This window comes from Salminus brasiliensis, chromosome 1 (assembly GCF_030463535.1).
Source record: "Salminus brasiliensis chromosome 1, fSalBra1.hap2, whole genome shotgun sequence".
In the NCBI taxonomy this organism is placed as follows: Eukaryota; Metazoa; Chordata; class Actinopteri; order Characiformes; family Bryconidae; genus Salminus; species Salminus brasiliensis.
Window position 1 is genome coordinate 26,610,306 of NC_132878.1, and position 24,694 is coordinate 26,634,999.

A 24,694-nucleotide genomic window follows, 5' to 3' on the forward strand; every position below is an offset into this window, starting at 1 on the left:
ACATCTAGTGTCTTCTTGCTTGCCCTGATCACAGGGGGTCCAGATCCTACTCGAAATCATGAGGCAGAAGATAGGAATACCTCCTGGACTGGGCGACAGTTCATCACAGGGCAACACACACACACACACACACACACACACACACACACCTCTAATTTAGCTTAGCCAGTTCAGGTACCGTGTGTTTTTGGTAAGTGGGCAGAAAAACCTGCAGCCACACTGACCCTTCGAGCATAAAACTGGACACACCTCTATATTCAAAACATGATGGCTAACAGTCCAGAAGCATGTCACCTCCACTGATGAAGTAGTAGTAGTAGTGGACTAAACACTACTCCCAATACCTTCACATTCAGAGGAGTAACATCCTTTAAAAATAAAAAGGGCACATAAAAAGGTAACAAGATCACAGTTTAATGAGCATTTAAAGGTGAATCTGATCAATAAAACTGTGCATTTTAAGAAATGTAAACATGTCAAAGATGTTTTATTAAACAGACCCTCATTTTTTTATTATTATTATCCATTAAAGACCATTTCAGTTCATAAGGAGCCCTGTGACCACCGGTACACATTTCTAGAGGTCACGTGGTGACCAACACGGTCAAAAATCTTCGGTCTGAATGTTGATCATCATCGAAATCAAAATGTCCGCTGCTCGCAAAGAAGGTGAGTTCACCTGTTTGCCCTCCATTTTCTTCATTTCTTTGACTCTCCTGCCTCCGGCGGCGGAGAGTGGTAATTGCATGCAGCCGCCGACCGAGGCCACAAGAGGGCGCTACTACCACGGCGTTCACCGCAAGCTGTAATGGTGGAGTGCGGTCACAAGAGGGCGTCCATACAGCGGACAGTTGCAGCCTGCAGTACCGCACGGCGGCCACTGGAGGGCGCGAAAAACACGGCAGCGCGAGCCGAGGCTGATTCGAGGAAAAAGGCCGAACGGTGGGAACAATTCAACAGCGGCCGATTAGCAAAACCAGCCGAGACACCCGGAGGCCCGGCCGGGCCATGGCATCGGAAGGGTATTCGCAAATTGAAGCCGGTGGGCACTGCGACAATGTCTTTCTTCCCTCCCGTCCTCAAAACTGTCCACAACATCACACTTCATGCTTTTTGTTTCTTTTTTAGCATTTAGCTTTCGAAAGCTAAGCTAGGCTAGGCTAACGCTAAGCTCCTTCTCTTGTGTTTTTCCCCCCGACAGAGCTCTATTTTCTCATTGCCAGATTTCTCCAGTCAGGACCATGCAAGAAATCAGCGCAGGTAAAGCCACACGGCTCGCTACGATGTCATTTCCAGTTCTTGTGTGTGTGAGAAAGCGTGTGTGTGTTTTAGCCAACCTGCTGTGTGTGTTGTGTGTGTCCCTTTAGATTCTGCTGGAGGAACTTGAGGAGTACGAGGTGAGCTCTTTATCCTCTTGCTGGAGACAGCGGCTGATTTTTTGTGGCCATAAATAAATAAATATCGGCTCGTCTATTTGTCAGCTGTTAAATAAGCCGGTAAACGCGGAGATAAAGAGGCTTAATTCTGCGTGTTTTCTTCTGTTTGTGGCGCCGCGTGTCCGCTTTCAGATCATCCCCAAACGCTGGAGTTGGGATGGGAAACAGTTCAAGCGAAACTTCTCCGACTGGGTGAGTAAAAAAACACAACTTTAATACCGGCCTGTCAAAACCACGCCGAGCGCTTTATCATCCCAACAGTCTTTAATATATATATTTTTTAATTTTGTACAAAAACGACGCTGAGTTCGCTAAAAGGTCGAAATGTGTCGTGTTTTATAAGCGAGCGCTCGGTCGCTGTTCTTCAGTGTTTTGAGGGAAACTTTTGATATCGTGTAGAAATTGTATTATTTGGTTTGAAACGCTAGTCTTTGTGCGGGCAGGGCGGGAGGGGCTCTGCGAGGCCAAGGTGAGCGGGGCGGGATTGGCTGCTTTAGGTGTCACTCAAAGGCCGCGGCCAATCCGAACCCAGCGACCGTTTTAGTGAGGGTTGGACAAGCGAATGTGATTGGTCCGAGCGGCCAGACGGCTGGCCTCAGTGTTTGTGTATAAAATAGTGCATGTATATATATCTGTCCGGATGGCTTTATAAGGGGGATGTTTTTGATATTTGTCCGTAGTAAAGCTTAGTTATTTATTATACTCTGTTTGTAGCTTTTTTTCTTATTTATCCTAAGATGATTATATTCATATTTAGTTCATTTATACACCCAGATGACCTGGTGTAGCTGAAATTGCATAACATTTTAAAAGGCCCACATCCTCCATTTAACTATTTTAACTATAGTACTCAACACACACAACCATTTTCCAACCTTTCTTGATGCTTTTCAGTGAAACAGGTTGTGGTTGTCGCTGTGCCTTTAAGGCTACTATATATAATTAGTACTATTGTAATTGACAGATGTTGGCTGAATAGATGGATGTGTGTCAGCAAGTTGGTTTTCACAACATCAGAAAAGCAAACCAATTAATCTAAAGTGGGTTGTTTTGCAGTAGATTCTGTATATGGGCAGGGGAGTGACTTTTAGAAATGTTCAATGATTGTTTACATGACATATCGAAAGTGTTATTTATGTAAAACTTTAGGAAAACCTGTTTTCTATGATATTCGCCTTTTAAATGACCCCTGGCGAGTAATTTTTGTGTTTTATCTGTGTGTTTGTACAGGTTGCTCTGAACCAGCATATTCCAGCAGATTACCTGTTGCGTGTGTGTGAACAGGTATGTCCACTGGTGGACAAACATGTTCCTCCCAGCGTACCGGGCGTCCGCAGTCTGTTGGGCACCGGACGGCAGTCACTCCTGCGCACAGCAAAGAGTGAGTTACATACATAAATACTTAAACTGATACATACACGCATACACACTCTCTCCAGGGATGCATGATATTGTAATGTGTCTTAACATACTCACTTATTGAGCACTTTTTTTGGAAGACCTGGCTGTGAATTCCACAAGTAGCAGTTTTTTTTTTTGAGATTGTGATCCATGTTGACATGATTGCATCACACAATTCCTGCTCATGCTCTGAATCTCCCGTTGTACCGCATCCCAAAGTCAGATTCAAATCTGGTGACTGGCAAGGGCACTGAAGAACATTTCAACCCTTTCTCATGTTCATGAAACCAGTTTGAAACTAGCCTGGGCTGTGGACGCAAAGATGGTTGGGTCCATGGATTCCTGCTGTTGGTGCCAAATTCTGATCTGACCTACCATCTGTGAGCCTCTGCAGAAATACTCATTCATCTACACTGCAGCCTTAGTTTTCTGTTTTTGGCTGATGGCAGACAGGTTCCACTTCTGTTTGATGCATTGCATGTTGTGCAGAGTAGTCATCTAAGTTAATGTAACCATTTTGTCAAACAAGTATGACTATTCTCTGTTGAATCATTTCATTAACAAAGCATTTTTGTCAGTAGAACTTTAATACATTGCGCTGCTGCCAAATGATGGGCTAATTATGTAATTGCAAGAATAAATAGATGTACAGGTCATCCTAATAAAGTGTTTGGTGAGTGTGTTATCGTTGAGGAATCTAGAGGTAGGTATGTTGTGGCAGATGAATACCAGGGCACACTGTTACGGTCAATAAAAATATATACTGCTTTGTATGAAGCTGTTTACAATTAATGTTAATACAATTAATTTTACCTTGTAACACTTGTTTTCCTTTTTTCCATACAAGAATTGTTTAGCCACATGTGCTACATAGTAAACTTTTTTTTTTTATAGTCATACTTATGATCTCTCCCTCTCTCACTCACTCTCACTATACCTCTTTCTCCATCTCCCTCTGTGTCTCAGGTTGTGCTTACACAGTATGGACTGGATCTGCAGTTGCTGCCCTCCACAGGGGACGGCCCCCCGAACCTCCTGTCAACTTTGGCAAACCGCCAAATATTGGTAAGCTCCTCCCACTGAAACACCTGAGTGTGATTGACTCTCAATGTTCACTCTCAATGTTTTTCCACAGAGACTATTATATAAATAACAGCACAAATTGCTAAATTTTCCAAATTGGCAAATCATTCTAGGTGCTGCTACTATTTGTTTTATTATTATTTATTTATTTATTGTTCGCTATGCTGATGTGCGTTAGTTCACATTTATAGATATGGGAGTCATGCTTCGCTTAGTAAATTCTTCTTACTAAGCCCAATATTACACTGTTATTATACTGTAAACAGGAGAGCCATGTTTAGAAAGTTAACAGTGAAACTTGTCTCCACAGTGTCAATCATGGGCGTTCGCCAGATGACAGGTGCAGCCCGGTTTGGCCACGTTCTTCCTTCATGCACCTACCAGCACATGAAGATGCACAGGAGGATTCTGGGACATCTGTCCTCAGTGTACTGCGTAGCATTCGACCGGACGGGCAGGCGAATCTTTACGGTAAAGAGAAAGGCCAGTGTGTGTTTCACTGTAAACTTGACTCAGCACAGCTTGATCACTTTCTCTTTCTCAAGTTCTCTGTCTCTGCTTTTGAATGAATGAAGGGCTGCACAACATTTGTACAGTGTTAACTAAAATGTTAACTAAAATACCATCATAATCTGAATTCAGAGGTTTGTTTTTGTTCATATCATACAAAGAAACCCTGGTATGAAGCAGTGTTCATTTGTCTCTTTTAGGGTTCTGATGACTGTCTGGTGAAGATTTGGGCCACGGATGATGGGCGTCTGTTGGCTACCCTGCGAGGTCATGCGGCAGAGATTTCTGATTTGGCGGTGAATTACGAGAATACACTGATAGCATCGGCAAGCTGTGATAAGGTCATTCGTGTGTGGTGTCTCCGAACCTGTGCACCAGTCACTGTCTTACAGGGACACACAGCCTCCATCACTTCCATACAGGTAGGTGTGTGGGCAGCGGTAATGGGAGTAATGGTAATTCAGCCAACAGTATGGCTGAACATTGTTGAAACATGTTTTAAGCCCTGATTTACACCAACTTGCAGGCCTCAGATATTCTGGAAGCTTCTTAAACTGGTGTAGAGCTTAAAAACTAAAAGCTCCTTTACCTTTATTTATTTGACAGTATTATATCCTTTTGATTTAATTCCATTGTTTTTTTTTCTCTCTCTCTCTCTCTCCCTCTCACTCACTTTTCCTTCCTTTCACTAGTTCTCTCCATGTGCCCCTGGTTCTACGCGCTACCTGGCATCTACAGGAGCCGATGGCATGGTCTGCTTCTGGCAGTGGAACAGCCTTACCATGAAGTTCTCGTAAGTGTGTTTTTATTAGATTTAAATCTGGGGTCGTAAGTCTGCATTTCTTTTATGGGCATATTGAACTAAAGCTGTGTGTTTGTGTTCACAGTGACGGGCCCGTTAAGTTCACTGAGCGTTCTCGTCCAGGGGTTCAGATATCCTGCTGTTCCTTCAGTACCGGTCAGTATACTTCAGCAAACGTTTGTACCAACACACAGTAGTGTAAATCCTCACACACATCCCACTGTCATTGGAAGTGTAGCTTTACTGACCACTGGTAATGTGAATGTTTACACTTGTACTGTATGTACAAATGTTTGTGGACACCCCCTCATTCAGCTACTGTAATTTGCACCCATTGCTGACACAGATGTGCACATAGCTTGTCTAGTCCCTGTAGAGAGGTATTGCCAACAAAAAAGAAAACTCTCTGGAGCAGATAAACTTTTTTTTTTTTTTTTTTTGGGCTGTGACTAAATGCTCTGTCTATGGGACCTTCACCCTAGGTGGGATGTTCCTGGCCACTGGAGGAACCGATCATGTGATTAGAGTTTATTACCTGGGCAGCGAAGCTCCTCTCAAGCTGTCAGACCTGGACTCCCACACGGTAAGAGCAGGAGGAGTGGAGATGTGTGTAAGGGGGAGAGAGTATAACTTTTAAGGTTACGTTGTATTTACATTACATTTACAGGTTAAATGTTTTAAAGATTGTAACTCTTTTGTGTTTGCTTGTTTCCAGGATAAAGTCGTTGCAGTACAGTTTTGCAACAACAGTGACTGGTAAGCTTTCTCTGAGACAGTCTGATTAAACGGGTGTCCTTTTTCTTTTACCCACTGAGATATCAGGTGTGGCTTGCTTGATATCAAATTATACTATGGCAAAAAATATATATCGCTGTCAGAAGGGGGCTATTTTTTGGCAGTACTAAAGTCCTTATTGTGATCCTTTTTTTTTTCTTTTCAAGAGTGTTTTAGTAAATAATTGAAAGTCAGGGTTTTGCATTTTATTTCCCAGCCATCTTTGAGGCTCCATGCCTCTGACTTGACTTTCCACTGTCTATGCTTCTGTTTTCTGCTGTTTTCCCACATTTGATTGGCTGTTCTGTCTGCCTGTTCAGCTTAAGGTTTGTAAGCGGCAGTCGTGATGGTACATCTCGGATCTGGCAGTACCAGCAGCAAGAGTGGAAGAGCATCACTCTGGACATGAGCACCAAACTGCCTGGGTAAGACTGAAGAAGTGGTCATGTCAATTTTAAATGAAATTCCACATATCAACATATCTGCAATAAAGTGGTGACAGTGATTTAAAATCCTTGTCTTGCAGGAGCGCTGTGGCTTCAGGAGAGGACAAGTCAACCAAGCTGGTGGTAACCATGGTAGCGTGGGACCGTAGTGACCGAACAGTCATCACTGCCGTCTCCAACTTCCTTCTTAAAGTTTGGAACTCCACATGCGGCCAGTTACTGCATGTGCTCTCGGTGTGTGTATGATTCTCATAGCTTGAGTTATGAAGTTAAACAAGCCTTAGAAGAAGCACATGGCAGAATGTAGGGGAATTTTTGGTAGAATATCCATGTTTAAAGTGCCTTACTCCTTTCATATGATTTTATGCATTTAGAAAGGTCTACAACAGAGTACAACACTACCTACAGAAGGACATGCCTGTGAAGGACATAAATGTCTTTTAAGAAGCCCTCTTTGCCTTTTGTTTGTGAACAGGCTTCTCTTTCACTGCTTGTTACCAGCCTTCTACTAACCTTTGCTTCTGATTGACTGTAGGGTCATGACGATGAAGTGTTTGTGCTGGAGGCTCATCCTTTTGATTGGCGCATAATGCTGTCAGCTGGTCATGATGGAAACATTTACATCTGGGACCTCAGCAAAGGCACCAAGATACGAAATTTCTTTAACATGGTAAGTAGGGCATATGTTGTCACGGTCACACAAACCTTGCATCTCCATTTTATTTTTTTTTTTCTCTTTGTGGCATAAGTTAAATTTGTCCGTTGAAGACTTGAGTTTTGTGTGTGATGGCTATGATATTCCTAACTCTAGCCACTAAGGAGTACTTATTGGAAGATAGTAAAGGTTTAAACAAAATCTTATTAATGCAAGTGAAGCATCAGGCAATTGTTTTTCTCTCAATCCCAGATTGAAGGTCAAGGCCATGGGGCAGTGTTTGACTGTAAGTTTTCTGCTGATGGTCAGCACTTTGCTTGCACTGACTCGCACGGACATCTGCTCATCTTTGGGTTTGGTTGCAGCCAACCCTACGAGAAGGTGAGTGATGGACAGTGGTTTTCAATAAAAAACAGATCATGCCTTATTGCATTTTTACACACCTTGAACTGATGGATCGTCGCTGGTATATCCCTCTAGATTCCAGACCAGATGTTCTTCCATACGGATTTCCGGCCATTGATCCGGGATTCCAATAACTTTGTTCTCGACGAGCAGACGCAACAGGCCCCTCACCTCATGCCACCACCATTCCTGGTGGACGTGGACGGAAACCCTCACCCCCCACGCTTCCAGCGCCTGGTGCCTGGCAGAGAGAACTGCAAGGAGGAGCAGCTGGTGCCTCAGCTAGGCTACATGGCTAACGGTACAGTCAGATAATGATATGTCATAGGACATACAGTCGGTACGTGTGCTGTTTGACCTACTCTCTGGCAGCTCTGCTTCATGGCTGTTGTAAATATTTCTCACACAGTTTTGCTGACTATAAACAGAATACTACTAACTTTGCTCAGGTCCTCTATAAACTCACGCAGACATACAATAATGAGCCAAATGTGGTCATCTAAGTACTCCCTAATAGCATATTTAGGGAAAGGTTAGTGTTACAGTGTGTAAGGAAACAGGTGCAAAAAAAATCACTGAAATTCAGAAAACTTGCACTGAAACACTGAATTTCATTTTTGCTTTTGATTCTTAATTGAGAAAACAGCAATGTTATTGACAAATGGTGTAATAGCACTTTTCTAGTAGTTACTGAAAACCTTTTGAAAGTTACTGAAAGTTTGAAAGTTCTCTAAGAAGCAAGTCACTGTTTGAAGGTGTAAGTGGTGATTAACAAGTATTTGTAATCGTTTCTAATTCAGTTAATTATAAATTGTAAAATGTCTTGTCGGAACGTTTTCACATTAATGTATATTGGTAAATATACAGTGGGGCAGTGGTGGCTCAGCGGTTAGAGCGCCGGGATATCGATAACAGGATTGTGGGTTCGATTCCCGGGCTCGGCAAGCTGCCACTGTTGGGCCCTTGAGCAAGGCCCTTTACCCTCTCTGCTCCCCGGGCGCTGGCGTTGGCTGCCCACCGCTCTGGGTGTGTGTGTGTACTCACTGCCCCTAACACATGTGTGTGTGTGAGTGTGTGTTCACTACCAGATGGGTTAAATGCGGAGGACACATTTCGCTGTACAGTCCACACTGTACAGTGACAAATACGTGCACCTTTACCTTTACCTTTAAAGCTAATTTCCATATTTATTTTGTTAACACTTTTGCAAAACATTTTTTGCAAAATGTTTTATTATTATTGTTGTTATTATTGATTATTATTGGCTGGTTTCTGGACATTACTACTTTATAGCTTCCAAGTGCCGGCAGTTTAGTCTGGTGTCAGATTTAGAATGATGTTTGTAACCAATGATTTTTGTAACTTAGGTGATGGGGAGGTGGTTGAGCAGGTGATTGGCCAACAGACAGTGGATGAGGGTCAGGAAGAAAGCCCATTGGACAATCTGATCAGACAACTCCAGCATCAACAAGATGAGAGCATGAACTCAGGAGACCAAAATGCAGGTTAGACTACATTAAACATTAAAAATGGAAAAACATCTGAAAATGTGAACAACTAAGTTCAGTTGTTTTTGTAAATCTGATTTATGCGTTTTATTTTTAGCAGTTTTAAACAGTCTTAAGCAAGATATTTTATTGGAATTTATATTAGTTTTATTATTTGAATTGTTCTCCATTTCTGTCTTTTTGTTGGTTATTTTTATTTTCCTAAAGATATATTTATTTATTATTTATAAATAAATATAAATATTTATATTTATTTGTGTTTATTATAATTAAAGTAGCTATACACATTGTCCAGTATTGGATATTAGAATTGTATCAGAACCAACAGAAGTTTTGAATCCATTTATTGGCTTCAGATTAGGAAGATTGTTGAAGTATTTATTGAACTCTGTGTTGTGTCTGAATGTTGTAGTGACTTTGGGCAACTATTTTCAAGTATCAGAGTTTTTGTTTGTTTTACTGTATTTGTAACCCTACAACAGTCGACAGATGGGTACAAGTGTTGTTTATATGTAGACATGACTTGACTTGGTGTTTTATCAGGAGATGAAGCAGCAGGTGGTCCTTTGTCCCCACCAAACGTAGGCCTGCGTAGGAGTGGGCAGGTGGAGGGGGTTCGACAAATGCACAACAATGCCCCCCGCAGTCAGATGGCTACGGAGAGAGACTTGCTGGCATGGAGTCGTCGTGTGGTTGTAAACGAGATCCCATCAGGGGTGTTCAGGTACTCAACAAGGTTTTACCCTAGATCTGCCACTGTGCCTCAAACAATTAAAGAACTAACAGCAATAGAACCACTGTGCTCAGCATACCTAAAACAGTGACTCAGGCAACTATGTGACATCTCATTCTTTTAAAGAAGTGATGAGTTCAGATTAGCAACTGGTGCTCACTGCACTGTAAAAACTCAGAACACTGCATCATTTTGGCAAAACATTTTTTGGTTTGATGATGCCAGTTTTAGTCTTCGGAGGTCTTAAATATGCTCAAAACATTTTCATCAGGAATCTCTTTTCATTAAAAATGAGTTACTAGGGGTAAAAAAAAAATATGCTAAATGTTTTTCAAAAAAATTCTTCCACAAGTTGCTTGCAGTGACACATTTACACCAGCAGTGACAGGAGGACCAAAAAAGTAATGAAAGTAAAGGGAAAGTGAAAGCATATGTACCTTGGTTTAGTTGAATAATAAGTGTTCAATATATGCAGATGACCTACAGTGAAGCTCAATGTCTTCTAACAGAAGGTGTGTGTGTGTGTGTGTAATATATAGAGCAACACATATATATGTCACAAACAGTGCACACAAATTGAGCAAAAAACAAAAATGAGCAAACATTTCAGTGGCACTGTATTTTGCATCACAGTAAATCTGCTGGTGTGTTTTAATTTGTATTTTTGCCTTTAATATCTGAAAAGTATTGATGAGTCTTTGTGCGTATGTTTTTGTTTAGGATTATGGAGGAGAGTCGACTGGCCAAAGGTGAATTGGAACGTTTTCTCTACGTCACAGAGAGGAAGAAGAAACCAGTTGCTATTCGAGTACGTTTCTTTCTTGCATGTGTTTGTTTATAATAGAAAGTTCTAGGGCCCATGTATTTTTGTTTGTTTAGTTAATTTGTGTTTTGCTCTATTTGTGACCATAGACTGAGCCAGTAGGCGTCTCTGTCCGCTCTCTTCGGAGACCTCCGAGAAAACAGCAGCAGAAGAGACACTCGTATCACACGCGGTCCGCCCGTGAGAGGAGAAGGAGCTCACACATGGTCTCACAATCGCAGGAAGACAGCCTTGGGGAATCAGACAGTGATGCTGAGGTAAAATATGCATATGGGATCCATATAATCCTTATTCGGGAGTTTTTGTGAATATTGGGACAGTTTGGGCTGCTTAAATTTAGGCAGTCAGTTGTCCAAAGTGACACAATCACTCCCTTAATTTATAGTGGACAGGAGAGCATGATGATATACAGCAAAGATTACAATTTTGTGTGTTTGTGTTCATTTTTTGTGTGTTTGTACTTGTATAGCAGGAGGAAGAGCAAGCAGAGAACAGTGATGGTTCATCTGAAAGTGAGGCTCAGTGGGAGAATGCCACCAGCTCTAGGTCAGCCCTCTAGCAGACATCACTTGCTTCACCCACAAATTGATGTCTAACACTCCCATAACCCATGCTCATGTCATTAAAATTAACACTAGATATTTTTCTTTTTTGTTTAAGTGACTCATCAAGTGAGTATTCAGATTGGACAGCAGACGCAGGGATCAACCTCCAGCCTCCCAAGCGGACAAGCAGAAGGCCAGCTCGCGTTGCCCAAAGCAGCAGCTCGGAGGATGAGGGAGAGGGGCAGCGAGAGGGAGAGGAGCGAAGTAAGAAGAAGAAGAAGGAGGAGGAGGAAGAGGAGGAAAAGAAGAAGAAACCCAAACAAACTAAACAAAAAGTGAGTTACTGTTATTTCAGTTTGTTCTCATCATCTATCCATTTGTTTTTTCATCAGTGCTTCCGTCCATTTATCTGTTTTTTGTTGTTGTTGTTGTACTGTTGTATCCATCAATCCATCCGGTCAGTTTACTCATCCTTCCTTCCATTCACCTATTCGTTTAAATGATAGTTGAGGTCTTTTCTACATGTCTTTTTCGTGTGTGTGTGTGTGTGTAGAATGTTCCTGCTGGTCAGCTTGAAGAGTGGCGTCCCCCGTCCTGGATCATGGAGACGGTTCCCAGGCGATCTCCTTTCCTACCTCAGATGGGGGACGAGGTAACCTACACCACCCCTGCATTAATTTTTTTTTTTTTTTTTTTTTTTCCAAATGTTATTGATCTGCAAACGCATGTTTGCTTCTTTAGTTTTCAGCAGTGGTGATCTCTATTGTCAAGTATTGACATCACGTTCCAGCTGGAATACGCCCTCTTTAGTCAGAGTGGTAAAACATACTACAACACGGCTGTGTTAATTCTGCAACATGGCCAAACCAGGAATGTAACAAGCGATTATCTGCTTAAATGGTCCAACTGAGGCTCAAATCACACCCATTTAGAGGATAAAACCTCATATCTGAGAGCACAAAGTTTGGTGAATGTTTTTTGGAGTGTTTTCGATTGTTTACAGGTTCGTCCAGGTTTGCTTGCTTTCCCTTTTACTTGGACTTAGCGGTTAGGTTTTTACCTATGAAAATCTGAAGATTTTACTTTGTGCACACTAAATATTAAAATCAGGTGCAGGATTTTGGCAATCACCAACACACAATAACCAATTTCTCTCGCTTTCTCTCTCTCTCTCTGTAGCTTATCTATTTCCGGCAGGGTCATCAGGCATATGTGCGTGCAGTGCGTCGTGCCAAAGCCTACAGCATCAACCCCCAGAAACAGCCCTGGAACAGACTGGACCTCAGGGTAATGTCAATGTTGATCACATTTACCGATCAGCCACACCATTATCACCACTTATTGTCCTTTATATGAGCTCCACTACTGTAGTCCATCTGTTTTTTTTGCATACTTTAATGCCAGGTTCACACTGTATGATTTTAGCCGTTTTTTGAGTGTTTTTAGAGGTTGCTGACAAAAGCCTCAGGTCAGAGGTAAATCAGTGTTTGCTTGGCGCTGGCTTGGCCATTGGAGAAAAAGCTGAAAGGAGTCTAACAAAGTGTGCAGAGAAACAGATGGTCTACAGCCTATAATTATAGAACTACAAAGTGCCCATGTATGGCAAGGGGAGCTGATGAGATGCACAATGACTGTAGAAACAAAAAGGTGGTATTAATCTTATGTCTGGTTGTTGTGTATCCTATACAGTGTAGTCAGTGGTTCCGCTGTGCTGTGTAGCTTCTCAGTCATGCAGTTTGTGGGTTTTTGTTAGGGTTGGGAAAATATAATGTCGTGATGCGATTATATTGTATCACATGCCAATAAAATGCATCAGTAGCAGCTATTTCCAAAACTGCTATTCAAATTCTTTCCCATATTTACTGCAGTGATTTTAAGCAAGTCAGATCACACTCTTTGTATTGAAATGTTAGTCAGTCGGTCACTGTTCACACTATATTTACAGTCAGACACTATATCCCCCATATGCCCAGAACAGTATGTGCATCACAAAAAGAAAACTATTAAAATATTGTCATGCTAAGTGAACTGAGATGTCCCATTATTTAGATACTGTGTGTGTTTGTTGCAGGATCAGGAGTGTGTAAAGGTGGTGGGTATAAAGTATGAAGTGGGTCCCCCCACACTCTGTTGCCTCAAATTGGCCTTCCTGGACCCGCTCTCAGGGAAGATGACTGGCGAGTCCTTCAGCTTGAAGTATGCACTTTCACACACTATAACAAGTATACACACACACACACATACACACTGAGGTCAAAAGATGGTTGTACTCTGCACTCTTATTATATTGTGATGGTGTGGGGTTTTGTTTTGTTTTTTGGTTTAAAGGCTTATTTGCAAATTGCTGCAATAGTATGATCATGCACACAGGCACAGAGTTTTCCATGTACACTCTTAAAAATACAGGTGCAAAATAGTTATACAAATAGTTGCATTGAACAATGCAATGGAAGGACCCTTTTGCGTTTTATAAAGAACCTGTTTGTAAAAGAGGTGTGTAGGAGAGTTCCCTTTAAAGGTTTGAAGAACCTTCTCATGACTTATAGCTTCTATACAAATGAAATGTTCTTCACACTTATTCTATGTCTTTGCTCAAAGAACCTTTTGAAACACGTTTTACTTTTAAGATTGTAAGAACATATTAAAATAGACCTAAATTTATTATAGGAGAGCTCATCTGTTTACACATACAAGTTCTAATGCAGACCACCAAATGCTGAGCACTGCCCTTTTTCATGCAGGTATCATGATATGCCCGATGTCATAGATTTTCTGGTGCTACAACAGTTTTACAATGAGGCCAAAGAACGCAACTGGCAACCTGGTAAGAATTGAGAGTGAGCTATACTAACGTAATTCTAATGTATGCACCTAAATTCCTCCATGTAGTGGGTTCGTAAAGCAGCTCATGTGTATTCATGTGTGTAGGTCAGCGTTTCAGAAGTATTATAGACGATGCCTGGTGGTTTGGATCAGTGGAGAATCAGCAGCCGTACCAGACCGAATACCCAGACAGCCTTTTCCAGTGCTACGCCGTCAGGTTTGTGTGTGTGGGGATCATGTAATCAAACTGAAGCACTGCACCTGTTGCTCAGGGAAAAATGTGTTTCTGTGTGTTGAGGTTATTACTGATTCCCTTTAGGTGGGATAATGGAGAAAGAGAAAAAATGAGCCCATGGGACATGGAACCTATACCAGATGAAGGTAAGTGTTGGTGTGCTTGTGTGTGAGATGAGGTTAAAAGAAAAAAAGAGGTGTATTCTCTAAAACCTGCTGCTGATCTGCTGTTATTGTTTGATTGGCGGCTCTCAGCTCCACTCCCTGATGAGATTGGAGACAGTGTCCCGGTAACCGAGGAGGAGCTTCAGGCACTACTGTATCAGCCACAAGACGGAGAGTGGGGAGCACACACACGTGATGAAGAGTGCGAGAGAGTCATTACCGCTATAGACCAGCTGTTCACACTAGGTGTGTCACACACTTCTATACAAATACACAGTGTAAAAATTGTCAACATATCTTGATGAACAATTTACCAGTAGGCCTAATGAGTCAACAAACAGCATAACATTCTTTGTGTGTTTTAAGCGGCTTTGTCCAATACATTTTTTGTGTACTTGTACTGTGAACTGTGTACCTTTTTTTTGTGTGTGTGTGTGATTAGACATAGCGAAGGCATTTTCTTGTCCTGTGGATCTGAGGGACTACCCTCTGTACAGCACTGTGGTAGCCTATCCAACTGACCTCAGCACCATCAGACTGAGACTGGTACACCGCTTTTACAGGTACGTACACATTCACATAACATACCATTCATGGTTTGGGAGGGGAGGGCGCTCTTTTTCATGGTGGATTGAATGCCCCTCCCTCTCCTCAGTCACTTCCTCAGCACGATGCTAGCCATCATGATTTGGTTAGCTGAACACACGCATGTTGCTACTGGCATTGTGTTAGCGGACGTTTTTAAAAAAAATGTGGTGGGGCTTCACATTTTGGAAGTTTTTGCTACTTTTTCTGTTCTGTTGTCATTGTGTGAGTCCTAGCAGGCTGATGTAGTCTGCGAATGATTAAATAAGAGAGGACAATCGGAATTAAGGGGGGAAAAAAAAAAGAAAACTAATGAAAATCCCTTTCTCACAGGAGGATTTCTGCACTGATGTGGGAGGTGCGTTATATCGAACACAATGCAAGAACGTTTAACGAGCCACAGAGCCCCATCGTCACAGCAGCCAAAGCAGTCACTGACGTCCTGCTACGCTTTATTGGGTGAGGAGGGTTTTTGGCTTTCAACAATATAGAAATGGACAAATGGAGTTCTAATATCATTAATATCCAGAATAAAGCTCTAGTAATGTTCATATCCAGATTATCTCTTACTTAATTACATTTTTGTGTCTAGTTTAGAATAAGTACGTTGCAGAGGTTAGGTTGTTAAAAAAAAAGAACACGTATATATTTATTGATGTAACCCTTGATTCAAAACTTTCAAACGTGTGTGTGTGTGTGTGTGTGTGTGTGTGTATATGCAGGGATCAAAGCTGTAGTAACATCTTGGAGGTGTACAAAAAAATCAAGACGGAGCTCAGCAGTGCTGCTGAAGAAGAGGTAAATACGTTTGTATTGCAGAATTGTGTGTTTACCAGGGGCTCAAGAGAAAGTATAAATGGTTTCCTAATTAGAATGATTTGATTTGAGTTAATAGATGAATATAGTTAATGGTAAGTCTCCGTAGTCTACATACAATTATTGCTTTTAAGGTATGTGTGTGTAGAGACTTAAAATATGTTTGTTTTAGGAGGACGTTGACATTGACTCGGATACTCCAGGCACATCTACTGGCCAGAAGGTGAGTTTGAAATTTGCACAGACCACCCACTTTGTCCATTAGTATTAACAGGCTCTCTGACCTACTTCTGAAACACTGTCAGTGTTTACACACTCCAAGCCCACAATATGGATAGAAGCAGTTGCTGCATATATCTAGGTGCAAAATTGTGTTCATGTTCATACGTTACTGTCAATTATCTCTTGGTGCACCCGTGAGCTGGAATTTACGTTTAAGTTTTTTTTTGTTTTGTTTTTTTTACAAAATTTTGCTGCTGGTGTATAATTTTAAGCTTTGTGTCTAACCACATCCTCACAGCCTGCAACTGATTTATTTGATTGAAATTAACATTTTTTAATTTTTGCTATGATTTAGTCATTTTAAAACTAACTTTTTAAAAAATAGTTTATATATTTACACTTTTATTTAGTTATTTATTATCTATGTTTTTGCTTTATTCATATTTAACTTTTGGTTAAATAATACCAAATTTTGGTTTGGTATTATATGGTTTATGTAATTGATTTTTACTCTTATAATTTAATTTTTTGTTTTAGATAAAGTCTTCAATCTGTACATCATGAATCAGCTTAGCTATATAATAAATGAGGGTGACCCTCAGTTTAAAAACCCTCTTTGGGTCACCCTCAGTACTCTAAATTTAAATAAAGGTGGGTTAATTGATCTTAAATATATAAGCCCATCTTTTATGTAACAGGGTAATTGAATCCCATTATTGACTAAATAATTTGAGAAATTATTTAGATTAATAATCACAATAACTGAGTTTTCTTTTTGTGTCTGATTCTCTGACCGTGTTATGGGGTCCATTCATTCGTCTTAGACGCGTGGTGTGGTTCTGGATGTGCGGGCATGGTTAGGGCAGTGCAAGGAGCTGCTCAGGAGAATGATCGCAAGTTCTGACTCTGAACCCTTCCGACAGCCTGTCGATCTCTTCTCCTACCCGGTAACTCTTTTAGTATTTGATTTATTGCTGCTGATTTGATTTATATAGAAAATGCTTTTAAGTGAGACAAACAATTCTTGTGACCCAAGTAAAAGATATACAGATGAATGTCACTGGATCCTATGAATTACATAATATAATCACATAAGACTTTGAGCCTCACCAAAATAGGCCACACATACCAGCAGGTTTTACCAAGTGGTGGTGTCTGTCTGTCTGACTGACTGTGTGTGTAAAATACAACATCTTAGTGTTAAATTGCCTTGAAGTGTAATGCACAGGAGAATTAGCTTGCTAGACTGATGAGTGTGGCATTTTTCATGCTTCAACTACTAAACCACATAATTCAGAGGATTCAGTGACCCCTATACTACTTGTATTAAAATTAATAATTCTCTGAAAAAAACTAAATTATTGCAATGTTGTGTGTTTCCTCAGTATCAGCCCTGACCCTAGTTTGCTTTGACCCTAGTTTTGATATTTTATGTATGATTTGAGAATCATTTTGTAATTTCAGGACTACAGAGACATCATTGACACTCCGATGGACCTGGGGACGATCTCTGAGACTCTGGTGGCTGGGAATTATGAGAACCCCATGGAGTTTGCTAAAGACGTGAGATTAATCTTCAGCAACTCTAGAGCCTACACCCCAAACAAGAAGTCCCGGGTAAGGGCATTGTTATGTTTACTAATATTTTTTGGTATTTTGTGCTCCTGTACTTTTCCTACAGTCAGGGAGTGTATTTCTCACTCTGAGTCGGTGGTCAAGGAGCTTTACACATACATTTCTGGACTATCTGAGCCGGGGTGGAGCAGGGACTGTTGGTGTCAGCGTTTTCTGTTACGACGTTTAAACCCAGTTACCCAGTTTAATGTGTATTGAATTTTGTATGTGGTTGTTTTACCAGATCTATAGCATGACCCTCAGTCTGTCAGCGGTCTTCGAGCGTCAGATTATCCCCATCATCTCTGATTACAAATCAGCTGTTCAGAACCACAGACGCTGTCAGCAGAGGCTCAGCTGCAGCAAGAGGTTACAGAACTCTCTTCCAGATAGGTAACCCACACACCCACACCTTAATGTGTACTTTCAACCTCACACACAGGCATACAAGGGATTACATCTCCCTGTTAAATTATTAATAAACACACACACACAGTTCTCCTCACTGTGTGTAGATGTTAACGCACATGGTGAGACTTGACGTTACTGATTGAGCTCATGATTGCTTTTAAGTCATTCTTAAGACTTACTTGAAACAGACATTTCATTACGTTTTTTTAAAGAAATAAGAAAAAATAATGTAACAGGTTTTATGGCAGGGGGAAATCGCACCGTAGTTTAACTCTATCCATTCAGAAATGACAGCAAATGTATATATTAAAAAAAATGTCTGCGTGTTCAACAGCCCTAAAGGGAAGCACAAGCCAGCGAAGAAAACGAAAACTCCCCAGCAGCCCTCCAAAAGCCGCTCACGACGTCCTTCTCAAGGTGGGGTGTATGTGTGGTGAACATAGTCCTGTGTTTTGTTAATGTCTGCATATATTACTTTTTGTCTAATCTGTGATTTCTATATCATCAGATTCAAATCCTGCTTTAGTTGATGAAGATAGTCCGCCGTCGTCACCGTCGTCATCATCATCGTCATCATCCTCCTCACCATCATCATCAGCAGCAATGACTTCATTACCCTCAGCGCAGCCGGGTGCTAAAAGAGTCACTCGCAGCAGAACTACAACCAGAAAAACAGGTACATACTCAAGCACGCTAGCACAGAGCTATGAGAAGGGCAATAGTGCTTTGATGGAGGAGGGTCAAAGTAATTTTTCCTTCTATTGCAAATCTGGAGCCCTCTAAGGGGTGCACTCTATAGGGAACAGAAATGGTCCTCTGACGACTTACTTTCTCAAGCTAAATGACACCTGCTAAATGTTGCAGGTATTCAGTGTCTGCCAGGATACATTGCAAAATAGTTTCAAGGTGTCCCTCAGAATTCTGTATAACCTTATAATAAACCCAGATAAGCATAGAGAGTGATCAGATTTGGTGTTGTGTTGTTAGTTAGTAAAATTATGGAGATGTTGGTTAGAACACGTATTGACGTGTGTGTGTGTGTGTGTGTGTGTGTGTGTGTGTGTGTGTGTGTGTGTGTGTGTGTGTAGATGCTCATTGCAACGGGCCACTCACTAACGGCGGGCGAACGAAACGCAGACGGGCCGCCACACTGAAGGGACAGCGAGACGCTTCGGACTCTGAAAGTTCAGAGTCTTCGTCATCATCATCTTCATCTTCCTCCTCTTCTTCATCTTCATCATCGTCTTCCTCCGAGAGTGAGGCGAGCGAAGTTGAGGTCGGCAGCTTCCCTGACGGCGGAGATCACGACTACAGCAAAGCGCCGCGTCTGTCACTGGGCCGAAAAGGCAAAATGCCCGCCACGCCAGCAGCTAGCATTGTGGCTAGCACTAAGCGAAAAAGGAGAGCAGGAGAAGAGGAAGCACCAGAAAGTCTTAAACGAGTGCGCAGGGAACAGGTCCAAGAAGCGGTACAGAGTGATGAGGAGGAAGAGGAGGATGAAGATGATAATGTTGATAATAGGGAAGAAGAACAAGAGGAGGAGGAGCCTGAGGAAGAGGAAGAGGAAGAGCCTGAAGAAGAAGAAGAGCTTGAAGAAGTAGAAGAAGAAGAGGAGGAGGAGGAAGAGGAGGAGGAGGACGATGAAGGGGAGGCAACGGCACAGTCACAGCATGTTCCCGCTAGAGACGGGAGGTCGAATCAGAGGACAGCGAAAGCGGGGCGGGTGAACACCCGTAACCAAGGGCGACGGACCGTTGTGTATAATGACGATTCGGACGAGGAGGGGCCCACGACTGACCCGCTTAACCTGGGAATGTCCCGTTCTGGAAGAGTCCGCCGCATGACCGAAAGAGCCAGGGTCAGTCACCTAATGGGCTGGACGCACTGACCTGTTGACCTTGATGACTTTTTTGACCTTTTTACCAACCTCAGACTGACTCACTACAGCAATACTGCAGGGATTTGTTCTTTTGTTTATTTGTTTGAATATTTGTAGCTGTTTTTTTTGTTTTTGTTTTTTATGTACAGATAAATGTCTTTTTTTATTTGTTTTTTTTGAGTTGTCAAGGAGACTTTGTTTACGACTCTGGATCATGGTGCTGCCCCCCTTGTCTAGCTCTGGTTTCCACGGAAACAACAACTCCGCCATCAACCGAAACAGCCTTATTCTGGTCCAGAGCATCTAGAAATCTTGTCTGGGTTTTTCCTCTTTCTTTTCTTTTCTTTCCTCTTCTACTCATCTTCTCTCCTCTTTCCCACCCCTTCGTTTGCCGGCGTGGTGCTGTTTCCAACTTGAATACGATCACTGCACTGCAAGCAGGACGATGGTGCTGTTTCTCTTTCTCTTTTTTTTTTTTTTTTTTTCCCCCCCAATCCTTCCTCTTCCCCCCCCCCCCCCAAGTATGTTTCTTGGTTATAATTTGCAGTCATTCTTTTTCATTTGAGGGGGCTCATACTGATCAGCTAAAAAGAAATCCACCTTCTAAATCAAATGGTTACTTCTGTTTGTATTTAATTTGTATAGTATTCTCTCTCTGTGTCTCTCTCCCTCTCTCTTTATCAAATCTTCCAAGATGAATTAACTACTTCCAAGTCATGAATCTTGGCCCTTCCGAGTCTTTAGGCCCTGCTTGTTTGAGAACATATACACAGCGGCTCTGGACACACACACACACACACACACACACTGCAGACTGTTTTTACAATGGAGTATATTTATATTTTTCCACCGTTGTATGATACACTTTGTAGTTTCATTCTTAGCTCTGTATGTCCAAGAAATCAGGCAGATCCAGTAAATCTTTGCACATGTTATGAAAAAGTAAGTGGCAGCTGATTGGTGGAAATGAGTTTGGTTGAGCCTCTTGACTAGAACTAGTTACCGTCAAGCCATCTGAAAGGCAACAGGCTATTTTTGTTGCAATTTTAATTTGAGATTTTCTTTTCCTTTGTGTTTGAACAAATAGATTTCTTGAAAATAGTCTGGTGCCAATTTGTGGACTTATTGGATTCATGGATCTTTTGGGTCTGGTTTTTATTCAACAAGATGTGTGTTGTTGTTTTTTTTTGTTTGTTTTTTTTCTGGCGCTGATTCTTATAGGTTGAAGGGTTATTTAACAAACTGTGAACGTAGGTCGTGTCACTTAAAATGGATGCTTTCATCACCTCCCACTTATTTGTTTTATCTGACCTTCTTGCACAGCTGAGGAGTTTGCTGAAATTCGTTTTCTGTTTAAGTGGGGGAAAAAAGCTTTCAAATGACTTCAAGCTGTTTTAGTCACTGGACATGGAGACCCTCCTCGCACTACAGGCATGACTAGAAATGTTCATTGTGGCTTAGGCTTATATAATTTCCTTTTTTTTATTTTTTATTTTTATTTTTTTCTAGTATCATTCCATACCATTTCCTGTACAGCACTAAGCAGCCTGGTACCTGCAAAAGTTCAGAGAAATTCACAAGTGATATAGAAGGAAGTGTTTCAGAGGATCTCTTGGATTTGAATGTAGCATAAATCTCTCTCTCTCTCTCTCTCTCTCTCTCTCAGTAGAGATCTTTTTACCTCCATTGCGAAACGACCGCTGTTCACAAATTTGATTTTTCTGTCTCAGTACAGCATTAAATAACTAGTTTGACAATAAAAATGCCTTCAACTCGTACAAGACGTTACCACAGCTATACTCATTTGACTCATTGACTATACTATTCATTTGACTATAAAGTACAGGCACTTTAAGCAAGAGACTCGAACCTAATTTGGTCTTTTCAACAAGTGATTAAATAAGCCACTGATTACACTGATCAGTACTGATCACTTGATCAGTACAACATTCAAATGTGCTCCTAAAACATTTGGTTTGCTGTGATTTTTTTTTTTTTTTTTTTTTGTGTAAAAAAAAAAAAAAAATGAAAATCAAGTCTGTAAAGGTGAAGTTTTCTGGTTGTAGCTAAAGCACACTAGTGACAACCATTTAGTTATGCATTGTAGACTTTGAGTGGGTCAAAATGTCTGGGCGCTCTTTTTGCCTTACTCTAAATAACATTTATTTCTCTAAACAGTTTTAACAGTTTATTTAAACAGTTATATAATGGTTTTAAGCTGCATTGTGGTGCGATGCTAATTGCTAGCTGCTGGAGTTCAGTTATTGGCAACAGCCTGTTTTGTCTAGGTCACTGAGATGTAGTTGGCATCATGCCTGTATGAAGTACTCTGTGTCTAAGCCGTTTTTTTTTTGTTTTGTTTTTTTAATAAAGTAAATGATCACTGTCGCTCTGAGGTAAACGGGCACATTTTTCTCCCGGGTACAACACCCCCACAGGCTGTCTGAATTGTGTGATCAGTATGTAGTTAAAATGCTAATGTTGCTACAGACATGCTAACACCAATCAGATCCAATCAAAATCCACAAACCAGCGAGTGTAGTCTATGTGTTTTGGTTAAGTGCTGAAACTGTAACATACACAGGACTGGTAGCAATGTTTGTATTTTAATAAGACTTTAGTGTACACATCAATCACATCCATTTTAAAACCTTTACCACAGGGCGCGATAGAGCCCATTTCGCGAAAACTGCTTAGACCAGGCCTTTCTTACGCGAATGGCGCACAGCTTGAGAAGTCTCTAAAGTGCAATCATGGGAATTGAATTATGGTCGAATGCTTTATTTAGTCTTGATCTTGCATTGTGATCAGTGTAAGACTTGGGCCAATGTTCAGTGCTAGCGAATGCTGTGCTTTTTCATCCGTGTGGTGTTAGCTATTTTAGACTGCCGAGAGGGGTCGTGAGGAAGTTGTGTGACATTTGTATTTCCACCACATTTGTATTGAAATATGAAGCATGACTACTATCAACTAAATCTGAGTCTCTGTTCGTAGAGGTAGAATGAACCTTTTCAGATTAACCCCTGTAATGGCAATATTATTATATATTGTGATCTTTCTTATGTTACAAAAAAGCCATTTGCCCCAACCTAATCAGTGTGAAGATGTGACCAGACTTTGCCTTTTTTTTTTTATATATATATATATATATATATATATATATATATATATATATATATATATATATATATATATATATATATATAAATTCTTCACTATCCAAAGATATATCCATGATTCTCTTACCCCCTCTATTCTCTTTTTCTTTTTTGCCTAATTAATTTTTTTGTTTTGGGTCTCCCCAAGTGTGATGGATCAGAGTAGTTCAGGGCCAGTCCAAGTGGTGGTGGTGATGGTGATCGTGAAGAGGTGATAGATGTAATAAAGTTACGTCGGTATCTACTTTTTCTACACATTTTCTGATTGTGTTTTCTTTTTCTTTCTTTTTTTTTTAATTAAATAAAGGAGTAAAACTGCTTACTCTTGTTTTAAAAAATATTCTACCGCTCCACTCTGACTCTCCATTGTTATTGTTCATTTTCTCTTTTTGCTTGTTCAATGTTGTGTAGATGAGGTTCATATTGATTGTGATAAACTAGCAAACAGGGTAATATGATGTAAAACTCGCTCACATTTAGCAGGCTAAAACCTCTTCACAAGGGGACACTGTAAGTACTCAGAAAGCTTCTGGTGCTTCGCATCAATGAAGCTGTGTCCTTGTTCCACGAGTTGGCAGTTCCTTTAGACGATGACAAAACCCCATCTAGTAACATATAGACTAGGTGAGGCCAACATACAGCTTGCGAGCCAGAACCAGCCCGATAAATGTTTAATACATTTTCTCAACTTGCTAATGAAGGTTCTGCTGCTGATGGGGAAAATACCTCTTTCCTTAAACTGCGAAACCTGTCGGAACTATCTAATCAATTATGGACAGGGGTGGTGCAGCAGTCAAAACCAATCAGAATCTCCATTTCAGGAGGGCCGGGACTGAACTGTCTTGCATCTCTAATCGGGTAAATACTTCAGCGACTGTGCACAAACTGATGTTCATCTACTTTGTCACAGTTTGTGTTCCACACTGTGAAGAATTTAAGTGTTATGCTATTTTTCTTATGTGTACCTCACTAAGATATGACCAGATGTTTTTCAGATATGTTAGCTAGCACAGTTAGAACACAGAACCTGTAAGGTTAAAATGAACACTGACACTGTTATTAAAACAGACAGAGGTCAATCGGTGTCTTTTAGCAGTGAGACAGCTGCTGTTATGCTTGTATTTTTAGAAGAAAATTTCTTAATAAACTGAGAGAGCCTCTTTGGCTTTTAAAGGTCAGTTTCCCTAATTTTCTAAACATGTAAACAGTTCTGCAGTGTAGAGTATGGCGAGAAACAGCAAAATGATAGGAAATACGGGTCACAGTAACCACAACATGCACTGTGTGTGCAATTATTAGAAAGTTTTATTTTTATTAATCACTAACTACTGTGCTCTCAGTTAATCCAAATCAATAAACCTCAAATATGAATGTTTAAGAAAGTAAAAGTGGGGTTTTGGCTCTCTTAGAAGAATGTATGTGCACAAAATTACTGGGCGACTATTATTGTGCAGAATAATGCAGCTAAATAAAAAACATTTTCACATCTCCCTTTTTTTCTTTATCTGTTCAAGTGAGAATTATAAACAAACAAAACTAATACTAACTAACTAATAAACATTTCTGACATACAAACAAAATCAGTGACCGATACAGCCACCCTTCTTTTCAATGACAGTAATAAGCCTTCCATTCAGGGAGTCTGTCAGTTTCTTGATCTGTTGAC

General features: G+C 40.8%; 1 protein-coding gene across 1 annotated transcript; it reads left to right on the top strand.

Annotated features, from left to right (window-relative positions):
- Positions 1 to 950: 950 nt before the first annotated feature.
- brwd3 (bromodomain and WD repeat domain containing 3) lies at positions 951 to 23,331 on the top strand. The gene is made up of 40 exons (XM_072676592.1): positions 951 to 1,042; positions 1,202 to 1,260; positions 1,368 to 1,397; positions 1,569 to 1,628; positions 2,667 to 2,817; positions 3,804 to 3,902; positions 4,231 to 4,391; positions 4,631 to 4,852; positions 5,123 to 5,223; positions 5,318 to 5,388; positions 5,715 to 5,815; positions 5,948 to 5,988; positions 6,327 to 6,431; positions 6,533 to 6,686; positions 6,988 to 7,122; positions 7,360 to 7,488; positions 7,588 to 7,813; positions 8,880 to 9,017; positions 9,564 to 9,744; positions 10,474 to 10,561; positions 10,666 to 10,833; positions 11,046 to 11,122; positions 11,237 to 11,456; positions 11,675 to 11,773; positions 12,301 to 12,408; positions 13,193 to 13,317; positions 13,863 to 13,945; positions 14,050 to 14,161; positions 14,264 to 14,325; positions 14,434 to 14,589; positions 14,786 to 14,906; positions 15,262 to 15,387; positions 15,651 to 15,726; positions 15,917 to 15,967; positions 16,791 to 16,913; positions 17,431 to 17,583; positions 17,825 to 17,973; positions 18,326 to 18,408; positions 18,500 to 18,667; positions 19,080 to 23,331. Exons 1-40 carry the CDS (start codon positions 1,009 to 1,011, stop codon positions 19,877 to 19,879), a joined length of 5,346 nt encoding a protein of 1,781 aa, XP_072532693.1. The 5' UTR covers positions 951 to 1,008; the 3' UTR covers positions 19,880 to 23,331.
- Positions 23,332 to 24,694: the final 1,363 nt, after the last annotated feature.